This window comes from Aethalodelphis obliquidens, unplaced genomic scaffold (assembly GCF_003676395.1).
Source record: "Aethalodelphis obliquidens isolate GAN/ISIS:26980383/991018 unplaced genomic scaffold, ASM367639v1 scaffold53, whole genome shotgun sequence".
Lineage (NCBI taxonomy): Eukaryota > Metazoa > Chordata > Mammalia > Artiodactyla > Delphinidae > Aethalodelphis > Aethalodelphis obliquidens.
In genome coordinates, this window is record NW_020837997.1 from 1,569,160 (window position 1) to 1,593,811 (window position 24,652).

The 24,652-nt window shown below is 47.2% G+C and overlaps 2 protein-coding genes across 10 annotated transcripts in view; one reads left to right on the forward strand and one right to left on the reverse strand.

Moving 5' to 3' along the window:
- CUNH19orf44 (chromosome unknown C19orf44 homolog) overlaps window positions 1-24,652 on the forward strand; it is a 24,832-nt gene continuing 180 nt past the window's right edge. The window contains exons 1-9 of one of the 6 annotated variants that reach the window (XM_027084568.1): window positions 1-96; window positions 4,037-4,802; window positions 6,195-6,516; window positions 10,589-10,662; window positions 15,809-16,223; window positions 17,924-18,019; window positions 19,404-19,570; window positions 21,896-21,977; window positions 22,192-22,434. In XM_027084568.1, coding sequence (XP_026940369.1) covers window positions 4,038-4,802; window positions 6,195-6,516; window positions 10,589-10,662; window positions 15,809-16,223; window positions 17,924-18,019; window positions 19,404-19,570; window positions 21,896-21,967 — 1,911 coding nt within the window. In that variant the 5' untranslated portion in view covers window positions 1-96; window position 4,037 and the 3' untranslated portion in view covers window positions 21,968-21,977; window positions 22,192-22,434. The other 5 variants (XM_027084569.1, XM_027084567.1, XM_027084565.1 and 2 more) reach the window with 5 other exon arrangements.
- CHERP (calcium homeostasis endoplasmic reticulum protein) overlaps window positions 22,429-24,652 on the reverse strand; it is a 21,553-nt gene continuing 19,329 nt past the window's right edge. For 3 of the 4 annotated variants that reach the window (XM_027084563.1, XM_027084560.1, XM_027084561.1), the window contains exons 16-17: window positions 24,206-24,300; window positions 22,429-23,929 (exon numbers count right to left, since the gene is read on the reverse strand). In XM_027084563.1, the coding sequence (XP_026940364.1) occupies window positions 23,736-23,929; window positions 24,206-24,300 (289 nt within the window). In that variant the 3' untranslated portion in view covers window positions 22,429-23,735. The remainder of the gene's footprint in view (window positions 23,930-24,205; window positions 24,301-24,652) is intronic. The other variant, XM_027084562.1, reaches the window with a different exon arrangement.

Here is a 24,652-nt window from a genome sequence, read left to right on the forward strand (position 1 = left end):
CGCCCTGGCGCCTTTGCCGGGGTCAACGGTCCCTTCTGGCCCGAGGGTCCGGCCGAGAGCGGTGGCGGCGTCCGCGGAAGGACTTCGTGGGAGGAGGTTGGCGGGGTTGGCTGGGCGGTGGCCGGGCTTAATGCCCGGGCTCGGGAGAGGAGTTGCAGGGAAACGGGACGCGCTCCGGGGCTGGGCAGGTCGGGCGGCGGGAGAGCGGCCTAGCGCCTCATTTTCCTCGTCTGGGGCCCATGAGCGAGCGTGGTACGATGTGGGTCGCTCCAGGCCTGGGGGAAGAGCTCGATGGTCTGAGGGGCGACTGTGTTTTCAAATTTTGGTTTATTTATTTTTAACAACTTTATTGATAATTCATTTACATACCATACAGTTCACCCCTTCTAAGCGTACAATTCCCGTTATTTTTAGTAAATTTACCAAGTGGTGCAAACATCACTACCCTCCAGCTTTAGAACTTGTCAGTCACCCCAAGTGTCCCCTTTGCAGTCTATCTCCGCTACCACTCCCAGTCTCAGGCAACCACTGATGGGCTGAGTCTATAGATTTACCTTTTCTGGACAATCCTTATAACTGGAATTATACAGTGTGTGGTTTTTTGCATCATCTGGTATTTTCCCTTAGTATGGTGTGTTTGACGTATATGCGTGTTGTGTGTGTCATTATTTGTTCTTTTTTATTACTGAGTAGTATCTCATTTATGGATGGACCTCAGTTCTCATCCATTCACTAGTTAATGGATATTTGGGTTGTTTCCACTTATTGTCTATTATGAATAAGAACTATTATGAACATTTGCTTACATTTCAGGTATCTTGGGCTTCATGGGAGTAGAATTGCTGGATCATAAAGTAATGATGTTTAACTTTTTGAGGAACTACCAGACCGTTTTCCAGGTTGTCAGCTGCGTCATTTTATAGTCTCTTCCAAAGGGATATGAAGGTTCCAATTTCTTCATACCCTCCACCAACCATTTGTTATTTTCTGTAGTTTTGATTATAGCCACCCTTGTAGGTATGAAGTGGATCTTATAGTGGTTTTGATTTGAATTTCCTTCATGGCTGATGTTGAACATCTTTTCATGTGCTTATTGGCCATTTATATATATATATTTTTTGGTGAAATATTGGTTCACATCTTTTACCTATTGGTTTATTTTTAATTATGTGTTTTAAAAATACATCTATTTATGAAACTAACACAATATTGTAAATCAACTGTACTTCAATAAAAATTTTTTAATTAAAATATATATATTTTAGTTGTGGTAAAATGTACATAACATGAAATTTACCCTTTTAAACATTATTGATTTATTTTTAAAATTATCTTATTTTATTTTATTTATTTATTTTGGCTGTGCCGTGCAGCTTGTGGGATCTCAGTTCCTGGAGCAGGGATTGAACCCAGGCCATGGCAGTGAAAGCCTGGAATCCTAACCACTAGGCCACCAGAGAGAAATCCCTTTTTCTTGAAATTCTTTTTAAAAAAAATTATTTATTTTAATTAATTTTTTTATTAAAAAATTTTTTTTAAACCTAGGGAAACTTTCAGAAGAACTAGATGCCAGAAAACCTGGCCTGGTGGTCAGGCTTTTCCTCTGACCCACATAGTGCCCTGGGCCTTGCCTACAAAAATACTCACAAGGATAGCTGTTGATGTTGTTCCAGTGCTTTCTACTTCCCCTTCACCATGTCCTTCCAGCTAAAAGTTAGCCGGTTATGCAGGTAGTCCAAATACTGTCATTACTGCTATCTAAATTTTATTGTATGCTTATTCCATGCCCCACACTGAACATAGGAATCCTGTGAGGCTAATAGTTATTATTCCCTTTTTACAGATGAGCAGGCTGAGGCACAGAGTGGTTAAGTAACTTGACCAGGGTCACTCACACTAGGAATTCTGCACTGTTTCTTTTGGGTGTGATTTTTGATTCACTGACTCCTGTGGTCAGGCCTGTGCTGGGCACTTTTAGTACACGGGGTGGTTAAGATGGGGATGAGCAAGTAAGCACACTGGTCAGAGAAACAGACAGTAAAATAATAAAAATAATTCATTCTTGTACAGAATCTTAGGGGCTGGGTTAAATGCCTTGCACAAAATATTTGAACTCAGCTTTGAAAGGTATATAAGATGTATGGTAGCCAGGTTTAACAAATCAAAATACTGGACACCCAATTGAATTTCAGTTTCAGATAAACAACAAATAATTTTTTAGTATAAAAATATTTAGGGCTCCCCTGGTGGTGCGGTGGTTAAGAATCCGCCTGCCAATGCAGGGGACACGGGTTCGAGCACTGGTGCGGGAAGATCTCACATGCCATGGAGCAACTAAGCCCGTGTGCCACAACTACTGAGCCTGCGCTCTGGAGCCCGCAAGCCACAACTACTGAGCCTGCATGCTGCAACTACTGAAGCCTGCGTGCCTGGAGCCCATCCTCTGCAACAAGAGAAGCCACTGCAATGAGAAGCCCATGCACCGGAACAAAGAGTAGCCCCCACTCGCCGCAACTAGAGAGAGCTGCACACAGCAATGAAGAACCAAAGCAGCCAAAAATAAATAAATAAATAAATTAAAAAAAATTTGAACATTACCTTTTAGGATAAAAATATTTGGGTCATACTTATATTTCTTAAATTATTTGCTATTTATCTGAAATTCAAATAACTGGGTGTCCTGTATTTAGTCTGGCAATCCCAATAAGGTTGTTTTCCAAGTGGACAGAGTGGGGGGAAGAAAAGGCTTTTTGGGTTCTCACAGTAAATTTTTTGAAATAAAAGTAACAAATGGCCTTGCTAAAACATTCAAACAGTATGGAGCTGAGGCATGGTTGTGCATCTTTTCTGCCTCACAGATCATTATGCTGGAGACATTATCTTGCACACAGGTCTTCCCCCATTCCTTTTAACAGGTGCATAGTATTCCATTGTCTGCCTGTGGTCATCTGGACTTCATTGAGCCTGTATGGATGGGATCAGGATTCTGACGAGTACAAACAATGCTGCCAAGACATCCCTTGAACATACATCTCTATGGGCATTGTAGGGAAATTCCCAGACGTGGAATTGTGGTGTCACAGGGTCTGTGCATTTCACATTTTCATTGCTGTTGCCAGGTTCCTCACTAAAGGGCCTGCAGCAAACACACACCCATGCCATATTTTTCCATTTTTTTAGGTCTTTAAAGTCTTTTGAAACCTTGGTAAATCTTGGAGTGAATTGTTCATATTCCTTCAGGGGCACATGGGAACTCTGAGAATATGACGGAAACGCTGGCCCTTTTTCCCAGAAAACTGTACGCCAGCACACACATACAACACATGGCCGACCTTTGGTGGGGGGGGGTCTGTGTCTGTCCATAGCCCCCATCCCTGCTCCCAGGGCAGTAGTTCACAGACTGTAAGTAAAATAAGATTTCTGGGGAGCTCATTAAATATACAGATTGTGTTTCAACAGCTCTTTTTGAGAGAACTGAGGACACTTGGATAAAGGAGGAGACCAGACTTGGGGTGCAACTGGGTAATAGGACTCACTCGGAGCAGAGGTGGGGTAACTGGAGAGTCAGTGAAGCACTGTAGGGGCGAGTGGGACCTTTGGAATTGGCCTGAGCTTTGAATTTGGCTCTGTTACTCGCTGGCCAGGTGACCTAACCTGTGGAGGCCTTCATTTCCTTCCTCTTCTCTATGAAAGAGGCATGACAACGACCAACTCTCAGTGTTGAGTGAGGATTAAATGAGATACTATAGCTCTGAGCAGAGTGCTAGGCATACTGCTAGGCCTGAGAAGCACTGGCTCTCGTCTTTAATATGTAACGTGTCTCACTTAAGACCTGGCCTTGAACGGCATAGTTCAATGATAACGTACCAGGTGTCTTATTATTTTCGTTGCCATCATCGGGCTTGAAGGGGAGGCTCTGGCCAGATGGCAAAGGGGGATGTGGCCTCTCCCAGGTGGTGGGAAGCGTTGAGAGATTTGAATGTGCAGTCTGAACATCAGGTATTCTTACTGTAAGTTTTCTTTCTTTACTTCCTAGAATGGCTTCAATAAGAAAAACCAGCCGTACTGTGCGTGATATCTTTGGCGACTTCAGTGATATTTCCTTAGAAGATTCAAAGATGGAAGAAATCCGGAACTTGGAAATCAGTAGAAGTCTTACCAAAATAGCACCCGGTCCAAGCAGATTTCTAAAAAGAAACCAGACTATGGGTGGAAAACACTTATTCCCGAAAGAGAATGCTTTCCTGGGGAGTGGGCCCTGGCTGTCTTCAGGTAGAGCTTCGACCACTGCCTCGAAGGTCAGGGCCAACGCTGCGCTCACAAAGCTGGCCCAGATAGAAACCAAGATCAGGAACCGGAAGGTGCAGATGGATTTGTCCGACGTGGAATCTGACCTGAAGACCTCTGAGGACTGGCTTCCTAGCAGAGCAGACGAAAATCCCCCTAGAAGGACGGTTGACCTTTCTTCACAGAACACAGACAAAACCTCCCAGAAACAGGCCCTTGAAATTCCTGTCCCTGAGAGTGACATGCCGAGTGGGAAGGTCAGTAGGTTTCTAAAGAAGAGAGAAGCACCTGTGGAAAAGATATCCCCTGAAGCACATGTTGGGAAAGAGAGGGATCTTCAAACACCCAAAGAGAAAAAACCTCCTAGAAGACTGGATTCTCCAGACAGTGATGAAGAGGAAATGAAAGAGTTGCTAGGAAGCTTGATGGAATCTTCTAGCGAAAAACAAGCATCCACAAATCAGGGTTTCACCAGCACCAAAGTCAGTGAGAAAGAACAAACAAAACTAGTCTCGGTAAGGTTTGCGTGTATTTATTTTGTACTTGTATGTACTTTGCATTTGTACCTTTCTATCATAGCACTAGAGACTTTTGAAGAGAGCCATCACCCGTAAACACTCAGAAAGTGTTTGATGAGGAGAGGTTGGGTTTCAGCCAATCACGGGTACCCATTGCTGGTCTGCTCTGTAAGGGACAGGATTTGGGACACGTCAGGCAGTTTTGCACTATGTGGAGCCTCGTAGCTGTATACACCCCAGGACAGCACTTTGTATGACTGATCCAACACCAGCTGTGATCACTACCATTGGTGATCCATGCCTATTTGTTGGTTGTACCACACGGGAATCACTACATTGGGAAGGCTGCATTTCCATCTTCCAACTGTTCAATGCCAATGAACAGTTCAGTGGCATTAAGTGCATTCACGATGTTGTGTAACCACCACCTCTGTCTAGTTCCAAAACGTTTTCATCATGCCAAAAGGAGACCCTTACCCAGTAATCCCTCCCTGTTTCCCCCTCCCCCAGACCCTAACAACCACTAATCTGCTTTGTGTCACTGTGGGTTTGCCTGTTCTAGACATCTCGTGTAATGGAATTATACAACCTGTGGCCTTTTGTGTCTGGTTTCTTTCCCTTAGCATGATGTTTACGAGGTTCACTCACATTGTAGCACGTGTCAGTGCTTCATTCGTTTCTATGGCTGAGTAATATTCCGTTGTGTGGATGGACCACATTTTATTTATCCATTTGTCCATTGATGGACATTTGGGTTGTTTCCACCTTTTGGCGATTGTGAATAGTATACAAGTATCTGTTTGAGTCCCTGTTTTCAATTCTTCGGGTTTATACCTAGGAGTCGAACTCTTGGGTCTTGTAGTAATTTTGTGTGTAACTTATCGAGGAACAGAAAAACTGTTTCCCACAGTGACTGCACTGTTTTACATTCCCACCAGCAGTGTATGAGGGTTCCAATTTCTCCACATCCTCACCAACACTTGTTATTTTTTGTTATTTATTTATTTTTTTTGGTTATAGCCATCCTAGTTGGTGTGAAGTGATGGGAAGGCTGCATTTTAAGGGGAAAAATCTGCATATTGATTTTGACTCTGTTGAAGATCCGTGTTCTCAGGGACCTTAGTTTAGAAAATGTGTAATTAACAATATGTATTTGAAAGCAAAGTGAATTTTTCTGATTATTTGTGGAGTATGTCTAATCCCAGTATTATCTTGTCTAAATGTTGTACCTTGACTTCCAGAGATGAGGGGAAGGGAAAGAAAGGGGCAGAGAGGGATAATGATTTGATCACCAAGGACTCATGCTCTCCACCAGCCATGATGTCCGATGATAAGGACTTATGTAGCGTATGTTTGGTAATTTCCCTTCTTTTGTTTCCACCAAAGTAGGATCAGATCCCAAATCAACTGAGAGTCCTTTCGCTGCCCAGGAAGGATCTTTCCAGCTCAAAGCCATTTCCGACATCACGTCTGCCAACCTCACGGTCAGCAGATGGGACCCTTCACAGTGCTGGCTCGAGAACTTGCTCCCCACAGATTCCCATTTCAGAGGACACAGCCTCCCACACGGCATCACTTTCCATCCCCGGAGCCTTTCCGAAGTCTGTGCCCTCAACAGTGGGGGATGGCAAGCTCTCGTCCTCCCCAAGAAGGAGTGAGGCTGGGCCTCAGGATGAGTCTCCCTCAGAAGCCGCCGATGAAAGTCTAAATGGTAACCCTCATCCCTGCGCAGAGTTGTCACCCTGGGGCAGGAAGGGCAAGACCGCCTCTAGGATCCCTGGTGTGGTGGTCACAGGGTATTGTCATGAGGGGTGCGAGTCACACCCTTGGCTTCCTGACCTTCTTTCCTAGTTGAGGGGCTATGTTAGATTTTTTTGTTCTGTCTTTAAAGCCTTCTTCTAGTAACCCTACCCAATGACAGAGCAAACACGGAAATCCTTCTAGAGCCTCGTGCAAGAGGACGGCAATGCAGTTTTCCTTGTTGTAAAAGAGAAATTTGCTTCCTTTCCTTTTTAACTTCAGAAAAAGAAACCAATCTCTAACCAGTCACAAACTTTTCTTTTTATAAATTTATTTATTTATTTTTGGCTGCATTGGGTCTTCGTTGCTGCGCACAGGCTTTCTCTAGTTGCGGCGAGCAGGGACTACTCTTCATTGTGGTGCGCGGGCTTCTCATTGTGGTGGCTTCTCTTGTTGCAGAGCACAGGTTCTAGGCACGCGGACTTCAGTAGTTGTGGCTCGCGAGCTCTAGAGCGCAGGCTCAGTAGTTGTGGCGCACGGGCTTAGTTGCTCCACGGTATGTGGGATCTTCCTGGGCCAGGGCTCGAACCCGTGTCCCCTGCATTGGCAGGTGGATTCCTAACCACTGTGCCACCAGGGAAGTCCCTCATAAACATTTTTATTATTTCACCATCATTGAACGTGATTTTTATTTTAACATTGTATGTATTTAAGGAAGAGCAGAAAGAAAAAGATGTGCAGCCAACATTGATTTCTCCCATCTGGTGCCTGATCATCAAATCCGAGTTCAATAACTGTGTCTCGAGTACCTGCTGTGTGCCAGCACGTGCCAGGCATCATGGTGTCAGGAACAGGATGACAAACAAGCCAACTGTCCCCTGACCCCAAGTGCCAGGGTGATCTGTAGCCTGTGAATCAGTTGTAGGGGAGGAAAAATAGCTTTTTCCTTGTGTCCTTCTGGGTTCTTGGCTGGGGCTCTGTGACCAAAGACAGGTTAACAGGAGAAGAGCGTTCAGATATTAAATAAATACTTAATGTACGTTTTATGTGACACAGGAGCCTTCATAAGGAAAGGGAAACCTGAAGAAACGGTCGCGCCTTCTGCTAGGTTTGATGGGAGAATAGTTGTGGGAGAATATGATAGATGGAAGGATATGAGCCAAGGGTAGTAGATGAGGGGATGTAGTTGGGGTTGCTCAGTGTTCCCCCATCTTGGACATAAGGATGCTCCTTTCCTCCAGGTAGAGGGAAGGCACATCTTCTTACCTGAGAGCCTTACGACCTGATTCAGGGGAGAAGGTCAGGGAGTCCTTGCAGCCCCTGCTGTGTCTCAGATTCCTGCAGGTCAAAATATTCAAGATGCCAAGGTACCACCACATAGGGGGCGGGGAGGAGAAGCACGGCCAGCAAGAGTCCCTGCCACGCGCCCTCGTGAGGGTTGGAGAAGGCAGCGAAACGGGCTCACGGATGTGAGGAAATCCCTTTGAGCCCCCTCAGGGGCCACCATCGGCCGGATGCCATTTGGCACCTCACCGATACGGTCTCATATCTTTGGGCGCAAGGGGCTGGTGAGTGGGTGTCCACGCCAGCCTGGCAGGTGGGTGAGAAGGTGGGTGTAGCTGGTGGGGCAGGTGCCAGACCCAAGTTCCTGCCCTCCTGGGCCGCCCATCCAGGCTGCCCCTCAGCCCTCGCTGCTGGCCTGGAGGGCCCCCTTGGTGTCCAGACCCCACCTTCCCTCATTCTGATGCAGCCTCAAGGGAGGCACGTAGCAGGGAGTGGTGAGTACAAGTCTGAGTTTGGGGTCCAGCATACTTGAGGTGGACATCCTTGCTCCGCCTCTTTCTGGCCATGCAGTGTCAGGCTCTCTGTGCCATGGTCTCCACATCTGTAACGTGGGGCAGAGCTGTGTCAGTGAGCTGGTGCCTGTGGAGTGCCTCAGTGGGGCCTCCTGCTTAGTAAGTGTGTGCATGTCCAGGTTGGTTGATGTGACAATAACGTCATTCCTCAGCCAATGACAACACTGTTCCAGAGAACTCGTCCACAGTCTCCTGCAGTGCCTTGGCCCGAGCCGGCTGGGATGGCTTAGTTCAGAGGCTTTGTCCATGAACGTATCTCTGGACTTACGCGTCACGTGCATTGTGGTAACTGGCAGTGTTAGAGGAGCTCGGAGGCGGGGGCGAGACCCTCACGCTAGAGTGATGAGCTGGGCTTTGATCTGGGTCTTATGCTGCCAGACGGCTGCACTCAGCTGACCTTTCCAAAGAGAGTAGACGGCTCAGTCTTCCATCTCCTGCTCATCCCCAGCGCTGTGCCACCTGCGGGAGGGCCCTGCTCCCGTCTGCTCCTGCTAACTGTCCCCTGCTTGTTCCTAGAATTGGGGGTCTCGTCCTGCCTCCTCAGGGAGACTCATCCCTCCAACCTAGCATGTGCCCTCCGTGGAAGCCTCTAGACACCTTAGGCCCTCTTCGGAAGTGTCTGTTCAACTCAGCCATGATTGGATCATGTACCTGCTTGAGTTTTGAGGCCCCGCAGGGTGGACCCCCCGCACCGCGCCCTTCCCATCCCCAGTTGTGTGCGCACGCGCACACACACACACACACACACACAGCCTCTGTGCCTCGGGCCTGAAATGAGCCACATGATGGGGTCCCTGCGAATACTGGCAGCCAGTCGGCCTCCCCCGTCCTGGGGAGGAGTGGGCTCACATACTGATGGGGCAGAAACCCGCTGGGACACCCGAACTGCGCAGAGCCTTCCTCCTCCTGAGTAACCTGCACCCAAGGCATTTGGGCGCTGGTGACTGGCCAGCTGGCACCACAGTTAAGTGTCCTTGACTTGCTTTAAATGAGAACTTAGGACGAGGTGCCAGTCCCCCTTTTCTACCTCAAGCACATGTGTCACTAGGTGTCCTTCCTTGCATCATGATCGTCTCCTCTGTCTAGGCCAGAGGCCGAGAGGTCCGTGGTCTGTGTTTTGTTTCTTTGTTTTGCTTTGTTCTTTGGCCTCACTGCACATCCTGTGGGATCTTAGTTCCTTAGTTCCCCAACCAGGGGTTGAACCCGGGCCCTCGGCAGTGAAAACGAAGAGTCCTAACAACTGGGAATTTCCCCACCGTCTGGTTTTTTTTTTTTCCTTTGCACTGGGTCCTGCAGATCCTGTGGCCAGACCTGGTGTCAGCTCCTCCTTCCCCAGCCAAGTCTCCAACCCCCTTGAGGTTATAACTCCCTCCTCGCAGACCTCCAGGGCCCCTGTACACATGTTCACAATACTTGGCTCTTCTTTTATTTAAAAAAATTTTTTTTAATGTTTTATTTATTTATTTTTGGCTGCGTTCGGTCTTCATTGCTGTGTGCGGGCTTTCTTCTAGTTGCGACGAGCGGGGGCTACTCTTTGTTGCAGAGCATGGGCTTCTCATTGGGGTGACTTCTCTTGTTGCAGAGCACGGGCTCTAGGGCGCATGGGCTTCAGTCGTTGTGGCTCGTGGGCTTAGTTGCTCTGTGGCATTTGAGATCTTCCTGGACCAGGGTTTGAACCCATGTCCCCTGCACTGGCAGGCAGATTCTTAACCAGTGCGCCACCAGGGAAGCCCAGTCGTCTGTTCTTATGAATAAAGTTTTTTGTTTTTTGTTTTTTTGGCCGCACCGTGTGGCATGTGGGATCTCAGTTCCCCGACCAGGGATCGAACCCGCATCCCCTGCTTTGGAAGGCCGGAGTCTTAACTGCAGAACCATGGGGGAAGTCCCTATAAATAAAGTTTTACTGGGACACAGCCATACCCATTTGTTTACACATGGTCTGTGGCGGCTTTTGAATCATGAGGGCAGAGCTGAGCAATGGTGACAGAGACAGACTAGCCCAAAAAGCCAAAAATATTTATGACCTAGCCCTTTAGAGAAAAAGCGCTTGGATCCCTGGGCTCACTTTCTGAGGACAGGGACTGTATGCCTTCTGCTCTTCCCGTCCCTAGCACTTAGCCCGGTGCCTACAACAGGATGGTAAATGCATGTGGAGTAAATATCGACATGTTACATTTTTGATTACAGATTTGAGAATAAACATTTTATCCCTTGATGATCTGGCTCCAGCCGTCAGTGAGAAATCAGACTTGGAACAGAAAGTAAGTACAAAAAACTGATTTTTCGTTTTAGGTCTTTGGGTAGAACAGCTTGCAACCGTTATGCCTCATTTAGGTCAGTGGTTCTCACCTCGGGGCGATTGCTCCCCTAGGGGACACTTGGCAATGTCTGGCAACACTGTGGTCATGACTGGGGTGCAGGGTGCTACTGGCATTCAGTGGGTAGTGGTCAGGGATGTCCTGTGCCAGTGTCCCACAATGCATAGGATGGCCCCCGCTGCAAAGAATGTTCGTGTCTCAAATGTCAGCGTGCCATGGGTAGAGACCCTGATCTAGGTAATAACAGGATAGAGCTACTTAACATATCAGAAGATTAAAGCAGATCCCACTTCAACTTCCCCACAACTAACCTGTACTTGTTGCATCGCCCCGTGGTGATTCTTTCCATATTAGTAACCACCTCATTATCAACGCATGTTTTGATAATACATAATAATGACCCTTTAACAGATTTCACCCACGTGCCAGCTACACGTGCTCACAACATCAGTGCTAAGTGCAGCAGCCTCGTGCTGAAGGGTTTCAAGAGTTCTGCTCGCGGATACACAAGAGAAGGAAAAGACCTACAAAAACAAACCCAGAACAATTAAGAAAATGGTAATAGGAACATACATATCGAAATTACCTTAAACGTAAATGGATTAAATGCTCCAACCAAAAGACATAGACTGGCTGAATGGATACAAAAACAAGACCTATATATATGTTGTCTACGAGAGACCCGCTTCGGACCTAGGGACACATATAGACTGAAAGTGAGGGGATGGAAAAAGATATTCCATGCAACTGGAAATCAAAAGAAAGTTGGAGTAGCAATTCTCATATCAGACAAAAGTGACTTTAAAATAAAGACTATTAGAAGAGACAAAGAAGGACACTACATAATGATCAAGGGCTCAATCCAAGAAGAAAATATAACAGTGGTAAATATTTATGCACCCAACATAGGAGCACCTCAGTACATAAGGCAAATGCTAACAGCCATAAAAAGGGAAATCGACAGTAACACAATCATAGTAGGGGACTTTAACACCCCACTTTCACCAATGGACAGATCATCCAAAATGTAAATAAATAAGGAAACACAAGCTTTAAATGACACATGGACTTAACTGATATTTATAGGACATTCCACCCAAAAACAACAGAATACACTTTCTTCTCAAGTGCTCATGGAACATTCTCCAGGATAGACCATATCTTGGGTCACAAATCAAGCCTTGGTAAATTTAAGAAAATTGCAATTATGTCAAGTATCTTTTCCGACCACAATGCATTGAGACTACATATCAATTATAAGAAAAAGACTGTAAAAAATACAAACACATGGAGGCTAAACAACATGTTACTAAATAACCAATAGATCACTGAAGAAATCAAAGAGGAAATCAAAAATACCTAGAAATAAATGACACGATGACGCAAAACATGGGATGCAGAAAAAGCAGTTCTAAGCGAGAAGTTTATAGCAGTACAATCCTACCTCAGGAAACAAGAAAAATCTCAAATAAACAACCTAACCTTACATCTAAAGCAATTAGAGAAAGAAGAACAAAAATCCCCCAAAGTTAGCAGAAGGAAAGAAATCATAAAGATCAGATCAGAAATAAATGAAAAAGAAATGAAGGAAACGATAGCAAAGATCAATAAAATGAAAAGCTCGTTGTTTGAGAAGATAAAATTGATAAACCGTTAGCCAGACTGATCAAGAAAAAAAAGGGAGAAGACTCAAATCAACAAAATTAGAAATGACAAAGGAGAAGTAACAACTGACACTGCAGAAATACAAAGGATCATGAGAGATTACTACAAGCAACTATATGCCAATAAAATGGACAACCTGGAAGAAATGGACAAATTCTTAGAAAAGTACCACCTTCCGAGACTGAACCAGGAAGAAATAGAAAATGTAAACAGATCAATCACAAGCACTGAAATTGAGACCGTGATTAAAAATCTTCCAACAGGGCTTCCCTGGTGGCGCAGTAGTTGAGACTCCGCCTGCCGATGCAGGGGACATGGGTTCATGACCCGGTCCAGGAAGATCCCACATGCCGCGGAGCAGCTGGGCCCATGAGCCATGGCCACTGAGCCTGAGCATCCGGAGCCTGTGCTCCATAACGGGAGAGGCCGCAACAGTGAGAGGCCTGCATACCACAAAAAAAAAGAAAAGAAAAGAAAAAAAATCTTCCAACAAACAAAAGCCCAGGACCAGAAGGCTTCACAGGTGAATTCTATCAAACATTTAGAGAAGAGCTAACACCTATCCTTCTCAAACTCTTCCAAAATATAGCAGAGGGAGGAACACTTCCAAACTCATTCTACGAGGCCACCATCACCCTGATACCAAACCCAGACAAAGGTGTCACAAAAAAAGAGAACTACAGGCCAATATCACTGATGAACATAGATGCAAAAATCCTCAACAAAATACTAGCAAACAGAATCCAACAACACATTAAAAGGATCATACACCACAATCAAGTGGTGTTTGTCTCAGGAATGCAAGGATTCTTCAATATATGCAAATAAATCAATGTGATACACCATATTAACAAATTGAAGGATAAAAACCATATGATAATCTCAGTAGATGCATAAAAAGCTTTTGACAAAATTCAACACCCATTTATGATAAAAACTCTCCAGAAAGTAGGCATAGATGGAACCTACCTCAACATAATATAGGCCATATATGACAAACCCACAGCCAACATTCTCAATGGTGAAAAACTGAAACCATTTCCTCTAAGATCAGGAAGAAGACAAGGTTGCCCACTCTCACCACTATTATTCAGCATAGTTTTGAAAGTTTTAGCCACAGCAATCAGAGAAGAAAAAGAAATAAAAGGAATCCAAATCAGAAAAGAAGAAGTAAAGCTGTCACTGTTTGCAGACATTACATAGAGAATCCTCAAGATGCCACCAGAAAACTACTAGAGCTAATTAATGAATTTGATAGAGTGGCAGGATACAAAACTAATGTACAGAAATATCTTGCATTCCTGTACACTAATGACGATGAAAGAGAAATTAAGGAAACACTCCCATTTACCATTGCAACAAAAAGAATAATAAACCTACCTAAGGAGACAAAAGACCTTGTATGCAGAAAACTATAAGACACTGATGAAAGAATTAAAGATGATACAAACAGATGGAGAGATATACCATGTTCTTGGATTGGAAGAATCAACATTGTGAAAATGACTCTACTACCCAAAGCAATCTACAGATTCAGTGCAATCCCTATCAAACTACCAATGGCATTTTCCAGAGAACTAGAACAAAAAATTTCACAATTTATATGGAAACACAAAAGACCCCGAAAAGCCAAAGCAATCTTGAGAAAGAAAAACGGAGCTGGAGAATCAGGCTCGCTGACTTCAGACTATACTACAAAGCTACAGTCATCAAGACAGTATGGTATTAGCACAAAAACAGAATATAGATCAATGGAACAGACAGCCCAGAGATAAGCCCACGCACATATGGTTACCTTATCTTTGATAAAGGAGGCAAGAATATACAATGGAGAAAAGACAGCCTCTTCAATAAGTGGTGTTGGGAAAACTGGACAGCTACACATAAAAGAATGAAATTAGAACACTTCTTAACACCATACACAAAAATGAACTCACAATGGATTAAAGATCTAAATATAAGGCCAGACACTATAAAACTCTTAGAGGAAAACATACACAGAACACCCTATGACATAAATCACAGCAAGATCCTTTTTGACCGACCTCCTAGATAAATGGAAATAAAAACAAAAATAAACAAATGGGACCTAATGAAACTTAAAGACTTTTGCACAGCAAAGGGAACCATAAACAAGACGAAAAGAAAACCCTCAGAATGGGAGAAAATATTTGCAAACGAAGCAACTGACCAAGGGTTAATCTCCAAAATATACAAGCAGCTCATGCAGCTCAATATCAAAAAAACAAACAAACAACCCTATCCAAAAATGGGCAGAAGACCTAAATAGACATTTCTCCAAAGAAGATACACAGATTGCCAACAAACACATGAAGGGATGCCCAACATCACTAATCATTAGAGAAATGCAAATCAAAACTACAATGAGGCATCACCTCACACCAGTCAGAATGGCCATGATCAAAAAATCTACAAACAATAAATGCTGGACAGGGTGTGGAGAAAAGGGAGCCCTCTTGCACTGTTGGTGGGAATGTAAATTGATACAGCCACTGTAGAGAACAGTATGGAGGTTCCCTAAGAAACTAAAAATAGAACTACCGTATGACCAAGCAATCCCACTACTGGGCATATACCCTGAGAAAACCATAATTCAAAAAGAGCCATGTACACAATGTTCATTGCAGCAGTCTTTACAATAGCCAGGACATGGAAGCGTCCATTGACAGACGAATGGATAAAGAAGATGTGGCACATATATACAATGGAATATTACTCAGCCATAAAAAGAAATGAAATTGTCATTTGTAGTGAGGTGGGTGGATGTAGAGTCTGTCCTACAGAGTGAAGTAAGTCAGAAAGAAAAACAAATACCATATGCTAACACATACATATGGAACCTTAAAAAAAAAACGTTCTGATGAACCTATTCCTGTCCCTACGTTCTGATGAACCTAGGGACAGGAATAAAGATGCAGATGTAGAGAATGGACTTGAGGACACTGGGAGGGGGAAGGGTCAGCTGAGAGTAACTTTGACGTATACACCAGCAAATGTAAAATAGATATTACATTTATTTTACATTTATCCCTTGTGGGAACAGCTGCATAGCACAGGGAGATCAGCTCGGTGCTTTGTGACCACCTAAAGGGGTGGGATAGGGAGGGTGGGAAGGAGATGCAAGAGGGAGGGGATATGGGGATAAATGTATACATATAGCTGATTCACTTTGTTATACAGCAGAAACTAGCACAACATTGTAAAGCAATTATACTCCAATAAAGATGTTTAAAAAAAAAAAAAAAGAGTTCAGCTCACGATACTCAGCCTGCCTAAATCTAGGAAGGACAGCGTGGACCCTCACCTCCTGGGCCCTTGGGGTGTCCTCATCCTAACGCAGTTGTATTCCGAGCTTGTTCATTCGAAAACACTTTCCAGTGACCTCTGCCATCCTTTGTTTTAGAAAGGTCAGGGGGAAAAGGCATCCAGCAAAAACCCCTGGGCTGGGGCCCCCCGCTCTGGAAGCAAGATTTCTGAGTGCCTGAGCCAGCGGTCCGTCTCGTCCCTTGGACCCAAGGGCACTTCTAGCCTGGGGTCAAAGTCTCAGGAACCTACGGCCAGCACAGTGAGCTCGGCTTATTCGGATGATTTTGAAAAATCCCCCAGTCCAACAGCATCTGAGTCGACGCCCCATTCTGAGGAGTCTCCTGACAGGACGCTGGCGACTTGGTCTGAATTTTCTGCAAGCCTGAAGACAGACCTTCCTCCACCAACTCCCAAGTCTCGGAAAAAGTGGGCCAGGGGTGTTACAAGAGTCATGGTGAAGGAGATGGCTGTGCAGACCCTCGATCCCGCCTTCACCTACCAGTGGGCTAAGGGTAAGCATGTTGGTTGGAGGAGGGAGGGGCAGGCCAGAGGCAGCGACAGGCAGGAACCCTGGGGCCAGGAGGTCTGGGTTGTCGTCATTAGTCAGCTGGGGGGACCTCAGCACCCTGTTTCCTCTCCCACAGAAGAGGGGGCTCCTTGGGTACTCTCCACTGTCTTCCAAGCTCTAAAACACTGAAGGGTTTCAAACCAAAGACTAAGGCAGTGGTTCTCAGCTGGGGTGATCCTGGCCCCAGGGGACAGACATCGGCAAGGTCTGGGTGACGGGAAGCCTATGGGTGGAGGCCAGGAGTGCTGCTCAACATCCTGCAGTGGCCAGGACGGCCTGGCCAGAGAGTGACTGCGCCCCAAATGTCAGTGTTACCCAGGGTGACAGGAACCGCCTTCTGGGACAGCATGTCCTCAGGCACTTTGTGGGGCCCCAGCATGGGGGCTCCAAGGGCTGCTGTGTTGCCCAGCTGGCTGGTTGTCTGAACTCGCTGCGTTTGTCGGTGGATTCTCTTCTGGGGTGCAGCAGGCACTGCTCATCTTTTCTCGTGTCCCCAGCATTGGTCTTGGCCCTTGCGGATGGAAAGGTCGCTTTCTTTTAGCGAGTCTCCTGCTCCCTTTTCTTGTCTAGACAACACCTGCAATACGGACGGAGCTTGTTTCCAGACTGTGCGCTGGGGTGCGGTTCTCCCTTTGTCTGTTCATTTGGATTTGGGGGCTTAGTCATACATCCGCTGGGACCTCACACCTGGCTGGGGCGTGGCTGTTCTGTTTCTCAGGGAGGAAGATCAGTCAGACGAGCCAACTCAGATCACTGGAAGGTGTTCAAGGGGATTTTAAACCCTGGTTCTGTGTCCCTCTCCAGGTCCTCCTGCTGCCTTTCTGACAGCCTAGCCTGTGGGCAGCAAATGTGCCCATTTTTGTTTCTTTTTTTGCAATTTAAAGAGATGGACACGGGGTGGGGGGAAGGGCAAGCTGGGACGAAGTGAGAGAGTGGCATGGACATATATACACTACCAAACGTAAAATAGATAGCTAGTGGGAAGCAGCCGCATAGCACAGGGAGATCAGCTCGGGGCTTTGTGACCACCTAGAGGGGTGGGATAGGGAGGGTGGGAGGGAGACTCAAGAGGGAGGGGATATGGGGATATATGTATATGTATAGCTGATTCACTTTGTTATAAAGCAGAAACTAACACACCATTGTGAAGCAATTATACTCCAATAAAGATGTTTTTAAAAAAAAGTGAAAAATAAAAAATAAAGAGATGCTTTCATAAAACATTGGTGGTGCTGATTTCCTAGACGCGGCCTGACTTTGAAAGGAGGGAGAAAAAAGGCAGCATAAATGAGCCAGCCAGTTAGAATCCAGGGAACATTCCGAAGCCCTTAAGTAGCTGTGGAAGGAGGGCAGGGCCAGGGGAGGGCACAGTGCCACAGTTGTCAGCCGTGCTGAGCTGTGGTGGCCACTTCAGCCAGCACCCTGACTTGTATATTGAACAGGGAGAACCTACCAGAAAGATGGAGGCAGGTTTGGGAAATTTTTAAAAGGGGTAACGGTTAAAAAAGCAAGGAGGGTGGCCATCGCATTCAGAAAGAGAAAAGGACAGATTCATGCAGCTTATTTCAGCCTCACACCTGTTGATGAGAAAGTCATTGCTCTGAATCCTGCCCACTCACCTCTCCCCCTTTGTCCTTGGGACAGCGGCCGGCGTAGCGGCCATCGGACCAGCCCTGGGAGGTGCCTATGTGGACCCCTCGCCCATCGCCAGCCACGTCATCAGTGCGGACGCCATAGAAGGTAACAGCCCAGCTCACCTTGTGGGTCCCTTAGGTCGAGGACACCGATGTTGGACAGAACAGGAAGGCTACCAGGAACATACCTATGAGCCTTCCACCCCCACAGGGCCATCTTTATTTTGTGTGTTCCCCTCAGAGCCTTTCTGTCCAGAATCCATAGGTGTTTTCCTCTGGAAGACACTCAGCCAGTACTGAGCGGCCCAGCCCTGTGGACGCGACACTTGCCTCCTTGCTGAGTGTGGGAGAATCGTGGGGCCCTGGGGAGGCCCAGCCCAGCCTTGGGCAATAGGAAGACGCCCAGCAGCCACCTTGGGAAACCCAGTCTGTGTCAGGTCCCACAGGGCTGCTGATGACTCGCATGACACAAGCAAGGATCCATCTAGAACCTGCTTTTTTCCCCCCATTTCCATTTTCTTAACATTTTTAGAAGATGAAGATATTAAAATATATTGGTTGTAATATGTGAAATATTTATATCCTTCAAAAAAATCTCCTGTTTTTAAACACAATATTAACCTCAACAATTTTTCCATGTTACTGTGTAGTCTTAGTAATGATCATTTTTAACAGTTGCAGTTATTTTTTTTTGAATTTTTTTAATTTTAATTTTATTTTTTGGCTACAGTGGGTCTTCGTTGCTGAGCGGGGGATACTCTTTGTCACGGTGCGCGGGCTTCTCATTGCGGTGGCTTCTCTTGTTGCGGAGCACGGGCTCTAGGCACGCCGGCTTCAGTAGTTGTGGCGCGCGGGCTCAGTAGTTGTGGCTTGCGGGCTCTAGAGCGCAGGCTCAGTAGTTGTGGCGCACGGACTTTGTTGCTCCACGGCATGTAGGATCTTCCCGGACCAGGGCTCGAACCAGTGTCCCCTGCATTGGCAGGCGGATTCTTAACCACTGCGCCACCAGGGAAGCCCCGGTTGCAGTTATTTTTAATTGTACTTTTATTTAATTATTATATTTTAATTGCATTTTAAATTATTTTAATTATGTGTTTAAAAATTCATAGTGTAAAATTTACCCTCTTCCGCATTTTTAAGTGTACAGTTCAGGAGTGTCAGATTCGCACTGTGCGGTTGCAGTTTGGGGAGCCATGTCACTGGCCTTCTTTCCTTGTGTTGGACGCCGAGGTGAGGCTTCCGGTTCTGCCTGGGAGCTGAGCTGAGGGTGTGAGATCCACACAAAGTCAGCGAAGAGAGCGGTTCCTTTACTACTGAGTAGAGAGAGGCACAGAATAGGCGAGTCCTTTGCTGCTTCTGAAGGTGGCAGCAGCTGCAGAGAGCATCCCGACACAGTCCACGGTTGGGGGCTGCAGGGCCCTTGCGGGGAGCGGGTCTGGCCAGGGGGATGGGGCCCCGGGGGCTGCCGACTGACACGGAACCCGGTGCAGCCCTGACAGCGTACAGCCCCACCGTGTTCGCGCTCAACGATGTGCTGAAGCAGCAACTGAGCCTGACACAGCAGTTCATCGAGGCCAGCCGGCACCTGCATGCATCCCTCCTGCGCTCCCTGGACCGGGACTCATTCCATTACCACACCCTGGAGGAAACCAAAGAGGTGACCATGGTGCAGCTAACCCTTCCCGGGAAAGAGAGGGCAGGCGGCTTCCCACGCTCAGCCCGGGGTGGCGGGGACGCTGGGGGCCCCGCCACCTTCACCTTCAGTCCTCGTGGAAGGAGTCCTGTTCTCTCTTTGGCCATGACCAGGGCTGGTGCGGGGCAGGGGCACTGAGAGCCAGCCGCAGCCCAGGCTGTGTGTGACCTTGGACCAAAGGTGACCTCCTCGGTGAGGGTCCTGTCCCTCTACCTACCGTTCCCGTGGGCCACCACAGGCAGGGCCCCTCTCCTCAGTCCCAAGGGCTAAGTTCAAGAGATGTCACACTCACCTCTATTTTTCCCTCCAAAATTTATTTTTTTGTCTGATTACAAAAAGTATTGTATAAAAATTTTGTTGGAGATATGTAGCCTATAAAGTTCTCCATAATTTCAGAGATAACTATTACCAACTTGATATATAGTCTTTAGATTTTTCCTATGTAAAATATAAACTGTTATGTACATGTACAATATTATATCTTACATATTTTATACTATGTATAAAATATATAGAAGAGGTATAGTATTTATATATAATAACATGATATATATATTTCTTTACAGAAATGGCATCATACTATATGAGTTGTTCTGCATGGTGATTTTTATCATTTTATCTACAAATATTTCAGTATATATTTCTTAAAAATAAAGACTTTAAAAAAATAGTCACAATGCCAGTATACCAAAACCAAATTAACTTTTCTTTTTGGTTTTGCTTGTGGGATCTTAGTTTCCTGACTAGGGATCAAACCCGTGCCCTTGGCAGTGAAAGTGCAGAGTCCTAACCACCGGACAGCCAGGGAATTCCTGCAGCATTTTTTTTTTTTTTTGGCTGCGTTGGGTCTTTCTTGCTGTGTGTCGGCTTTTTTCTAGTTGCAGCGAGCAGGGGCTACTCTTCATTGTGGTGTACAGGCTTTTAATTAGGTGGCTTCTCCTGTTGCAGAGCATGGGCTCTAGGCGCGCGGGCTTCAGTAGTTGTGGCTCGTGGGCTCTAGAGTGCAGTCTCAGTAATTGTGGCACACAGGCTTAGTTGCTCCGCAGCATGTGGGATCTTCCTGGACCAGGGCTCGAACCCATGTCCCCTGCATTGGCAGGCAGATTCTTAACCACTGCGCCACCAGGGAAGCCCTAAGTTTTCTTGATATCATTAGATATCCAGTGTTCAGATTTCCACTCATCTCATAAAAGTTGTACCTTTTTCTCCTGTTTATTTCATCAGTGTCCAAAGTGGTACATCAAGATCGTTTGGGGCTTCCCTGGTGGCGCAGTGGTTGAGAGTCCACCTGCCGATGCAGGGGATGCGGGTTCGTGCCCCGGTCTGGGAAGATCCCACATGCCGCAGAGCGGCTGGGCCCGTGAGCCATGGCCGCTGAGCCTGCGCGTCCGGAGCCTGTGCTCCACAACGGGAGAGGCAACAACAGTGAGAGGCCCGCGTACCGCAAAAAAAAAATCATTTGATGTCTTAATCTAGAGCAGTGGTTCTCAGCCCTGAGCAGCGTCAGACCCCTGAGGGCCTGACCACTGGGGTTGTGTTGGCAGCAGGGTGGGCCTAGCAGTGGGCGTTTCTCCCATGGGCCCATTGGGGACCCACTTTGAGAACCACTGCTCTAGAGGTCTTCCCCCCTCCCCCATCTCTTTTGTTTCCTTGCAGTTTACTGGTTGGAAGAAAATAGGTTGTCCTGGGACTTCCCTGGCGGTCCAGTGGTTAAGACTCTGCGCTTCCAATGCAGGGGGTGTGGGTTCGATCCCTGGTTGGGGAACAAAGATCCCACATGCCGCACGGTGTGGCCAAGAAAAAGAAAGAAAATAGGTTATCTGACGGTTTCCCACATTCTGGACTGGGCTGATTGCTCCCTAGTGGGGTCCTTTTAACTTGTTCCTCTGTTGGATGTGCATCAGTTGATTGGATGCAGGCTGAAGTGATCTGACTACGTCACCTGCCTGCAGCCCACGTGTGGCTGCCTGCTCTCTGCTCCAGGCCCACACCCTGAGAGTGGCACCCAAGTCCTTCTCCCCAACCTGTGTCCTCTGAGGGCACCCCGGGTAGCCCTGCCCCTCACCACGGTCCCTTTTCCCTTCCAGGCTCAGTCAAGTCTCACCCCTTGCAGGGTACCTGCCCGGAGGCTGCCTGGGTTCACCTCTCCTCTTCTGTTTCCATTGCCACCTGGCATCCCTTCATTTTTTCTGTTAGCCCCTGGGGATAGGCACCATCTCCAGGACCCAAAGCCTCAGTAGACTGAGGCAGCAGTGGTGATGGCTTCCCTGTGTGTCCTCTGCCCCACAGTACATCAGGCAACACAGGCCCACCCCGCTGACCATGGAGGAGGCCCTGGAGGAGGTGAAGAAGGAGCTGTGAACGCCGGGAGGTGAGACAGACTCATGGGTCTAAGGAGCTGGTCCCGTAAACCAGCCGTGATGCTCACACCTTAGTTCCCAGGGGACATTCCCAGTGGTGGGGGCAGGTGGCACCCAGGACTCACCTGAGAGGAATCCCAGCTGCAGCCTTTTCTAGCTGAGTAGTTGAGCCCTCCCAGCCCCCATTTCCTCAGTGTGCATGGCACCTGAGAGGATGTACCACAGGCCAGTGGAAATGGAACCCCAGGTGGAGCTGTCACCACTCGTGGCAGGACAGAGGATGCCAGCCTGTCTGGAGCCACGAGGAAACAGGACCAGGCGTCCACGCCAGGGACTCCCAGGAGACACCAGGGCAGAGCTTCTGACCCGGCTCCACAATTCAGACAAAGTCTGCACTCAGGACGCACCTCCTCCCTCCTCAGCCTGAGCACGCTTCTTGACTTAAATACACAGAGGAAAAAGGTCTTTAAAAAAAAAGTCTTTATTTGAAGGCAAAACAGTAAAATCCACAAGAAATTGTTAACAACACGTTTACATTTTATCCTGAATCAGACACGTTTGAACAATTCACAGCTACAGGAAATCTAGAACAAAATCAAATATTTTATCACATCAGGTGGAAAAGTTGGAGAAAATTTTGCATCTCATTGAAAAGAATTTTTCAAAAATGTTTCTGTACAAATAAATGGCACCGCACCAAGCTGCCTGCGGATGCTGAGTGCAGCCGATCCCAGGCGGTCACTCAGCAGCTCCCGGCAGAGGCGGCTCCCTCCAGCCTCACCTCCCTTTGGGGGCGGCTTGGGGCAGGCAAAGGAAGTGACAGCAGGAAGCAGGGCCGGTGGTCGCTCTCCACACTCTGGATGTGAATGGGCCGTTGCACATGAGTGCTGGTGTGCGGGTTCCTCTCCGTGAAAAACACAAGTAGAGACACTAAGGGTACATATTCTCCAAGGGCGTCATCATTATGTGACCTGGAGATGCCTCAGATAAGTTTCTTCAGAACCTTTTGTTTCTGCAGGGAACAGCAAATGGCTAACGTTCAAACAAAAACAAAAACAAAAAACAAAACAAAAAAAACCACTTCAACTTAAACAGCTTAAGTAACTAAGGGCTAGTATGTCTCAGAGGAATCAGGTTTCAAATTATCTCACTGGGTATCAACCTAGATCAGTATTTTTTTCTAAAACTAAACCATCTGGAATAAAAATGAAAACCCTGTTTAACTTTGCAAATCAAAAAGGTTTTGTTTTTCCATTTTTAGAGTGAGCAGTACCAGCGCCTGGCCTGAGCCTTCTCACAACACAACTGATGGGGGAGTGGGAGGGCCGGCCCCTTGGGCTGGGCTGGCGTGTGCCCTCAGGGCCCCTCCTCCATGCACTCCCACTGGTTTTAGAGGCTCAGGCTGAGGGGAGATGTGAGACAGCCGTTCCTGCAGATGACAAGAATTCTTATCCAGGGGCCTTATGTTTCTCGCTTCACTGTCCAGGGAAATAAGCTCATGGTCGAGTTGGCTGGGCATCTCCTCGTGACTCTTGCTGCTACGTTAGAGCTGGTTTGCAGGTGGGGCCTGGGCCTTCCGCGCCATCAAGCGTGGCACTCGTCACAAGGCCTGCCGAAGTCTTCCTTCTCTTCTGTCGCTCCCCACAGATGGAGACAGTGTGAGAACCGAGCTGTCCCTACCATCTTCCACTGCCAGTAAGCCAAGAAGGGTCCAACCGTCCTCGCTGCCGGTGGCCGGCCACTGGCGTGGCTCCCTGCCCACGCCGCGCCTACTTGCACTCGTCCCTGGCCTTCATGCGGGCGATGAAGGAATAGCTCTTGTTCCTGCGGTAGTTCTCGTAGGGGTCGTCCAGGGCCACACCCACGCCCTTGTACTGGTCCCACTTATCCCGGACGTCCCCCCCCTTGATGGGGTCCTGGATTCCTTGCTCTTTCACGCCGAGGCCGCCAGATCCACTCCAGCCTGAAGAAGAGAGGGATGAGTGGTTACGACCCACAGAGGAAGCTGAAATTGTGGTGCATTTACCCTGACATGAAGTTAAATGGAAATGCGTTTGGAGAGTCAAACGACATGCAGACGTGCAGTTTGTAAATGGGGAACTAAGGGTAGTAAGAAAGGACGCTCAGTAAAAACCCTGCAGGCTCAGAAGTTGGTCATGAGTTGGAGCTTCCTCTGACTTCATCATCCCCCAACCCTGAATGCCCAGAGCGGATTGTTCTGTCTTCCCAGGAACCTTACCCATTTTCACCAGCATCTGATGTCCTTTGTTCTCTTCCCCGAGCCTGGAGTCAGGTATAGGAGGTGCTGAATTAGAACCCAGACCAGCCGAGGAACTAAAATTAAGACAGGTTACGTCTTTTAAAAAAGAGCTGATACATTTATTGGAATGAAAACTTAGAATATTACAGCGTGTAGCTTATACGTAGGGTCACCAGCGTGAGATGGACACACACACACACATTTCGTGTCTCTAGCTTTCTTCTTTATCCTCTTCGCCGGCAGATAAGGGGGTTCCCTAAGACGGCGGCCCCTGCCTCACACTCAGCGGCACAGCCAGGCCACACTGGACCGGTAAAACGGTTAGAAAATAGAGAGCGCAGCCACTGCCTCAGGCTTTACAACGTGACTGCAGAGGTAACAGCGAGGTGTGAGATGAGGTGCCACTGTCACTGTGCTAGTGCTCAG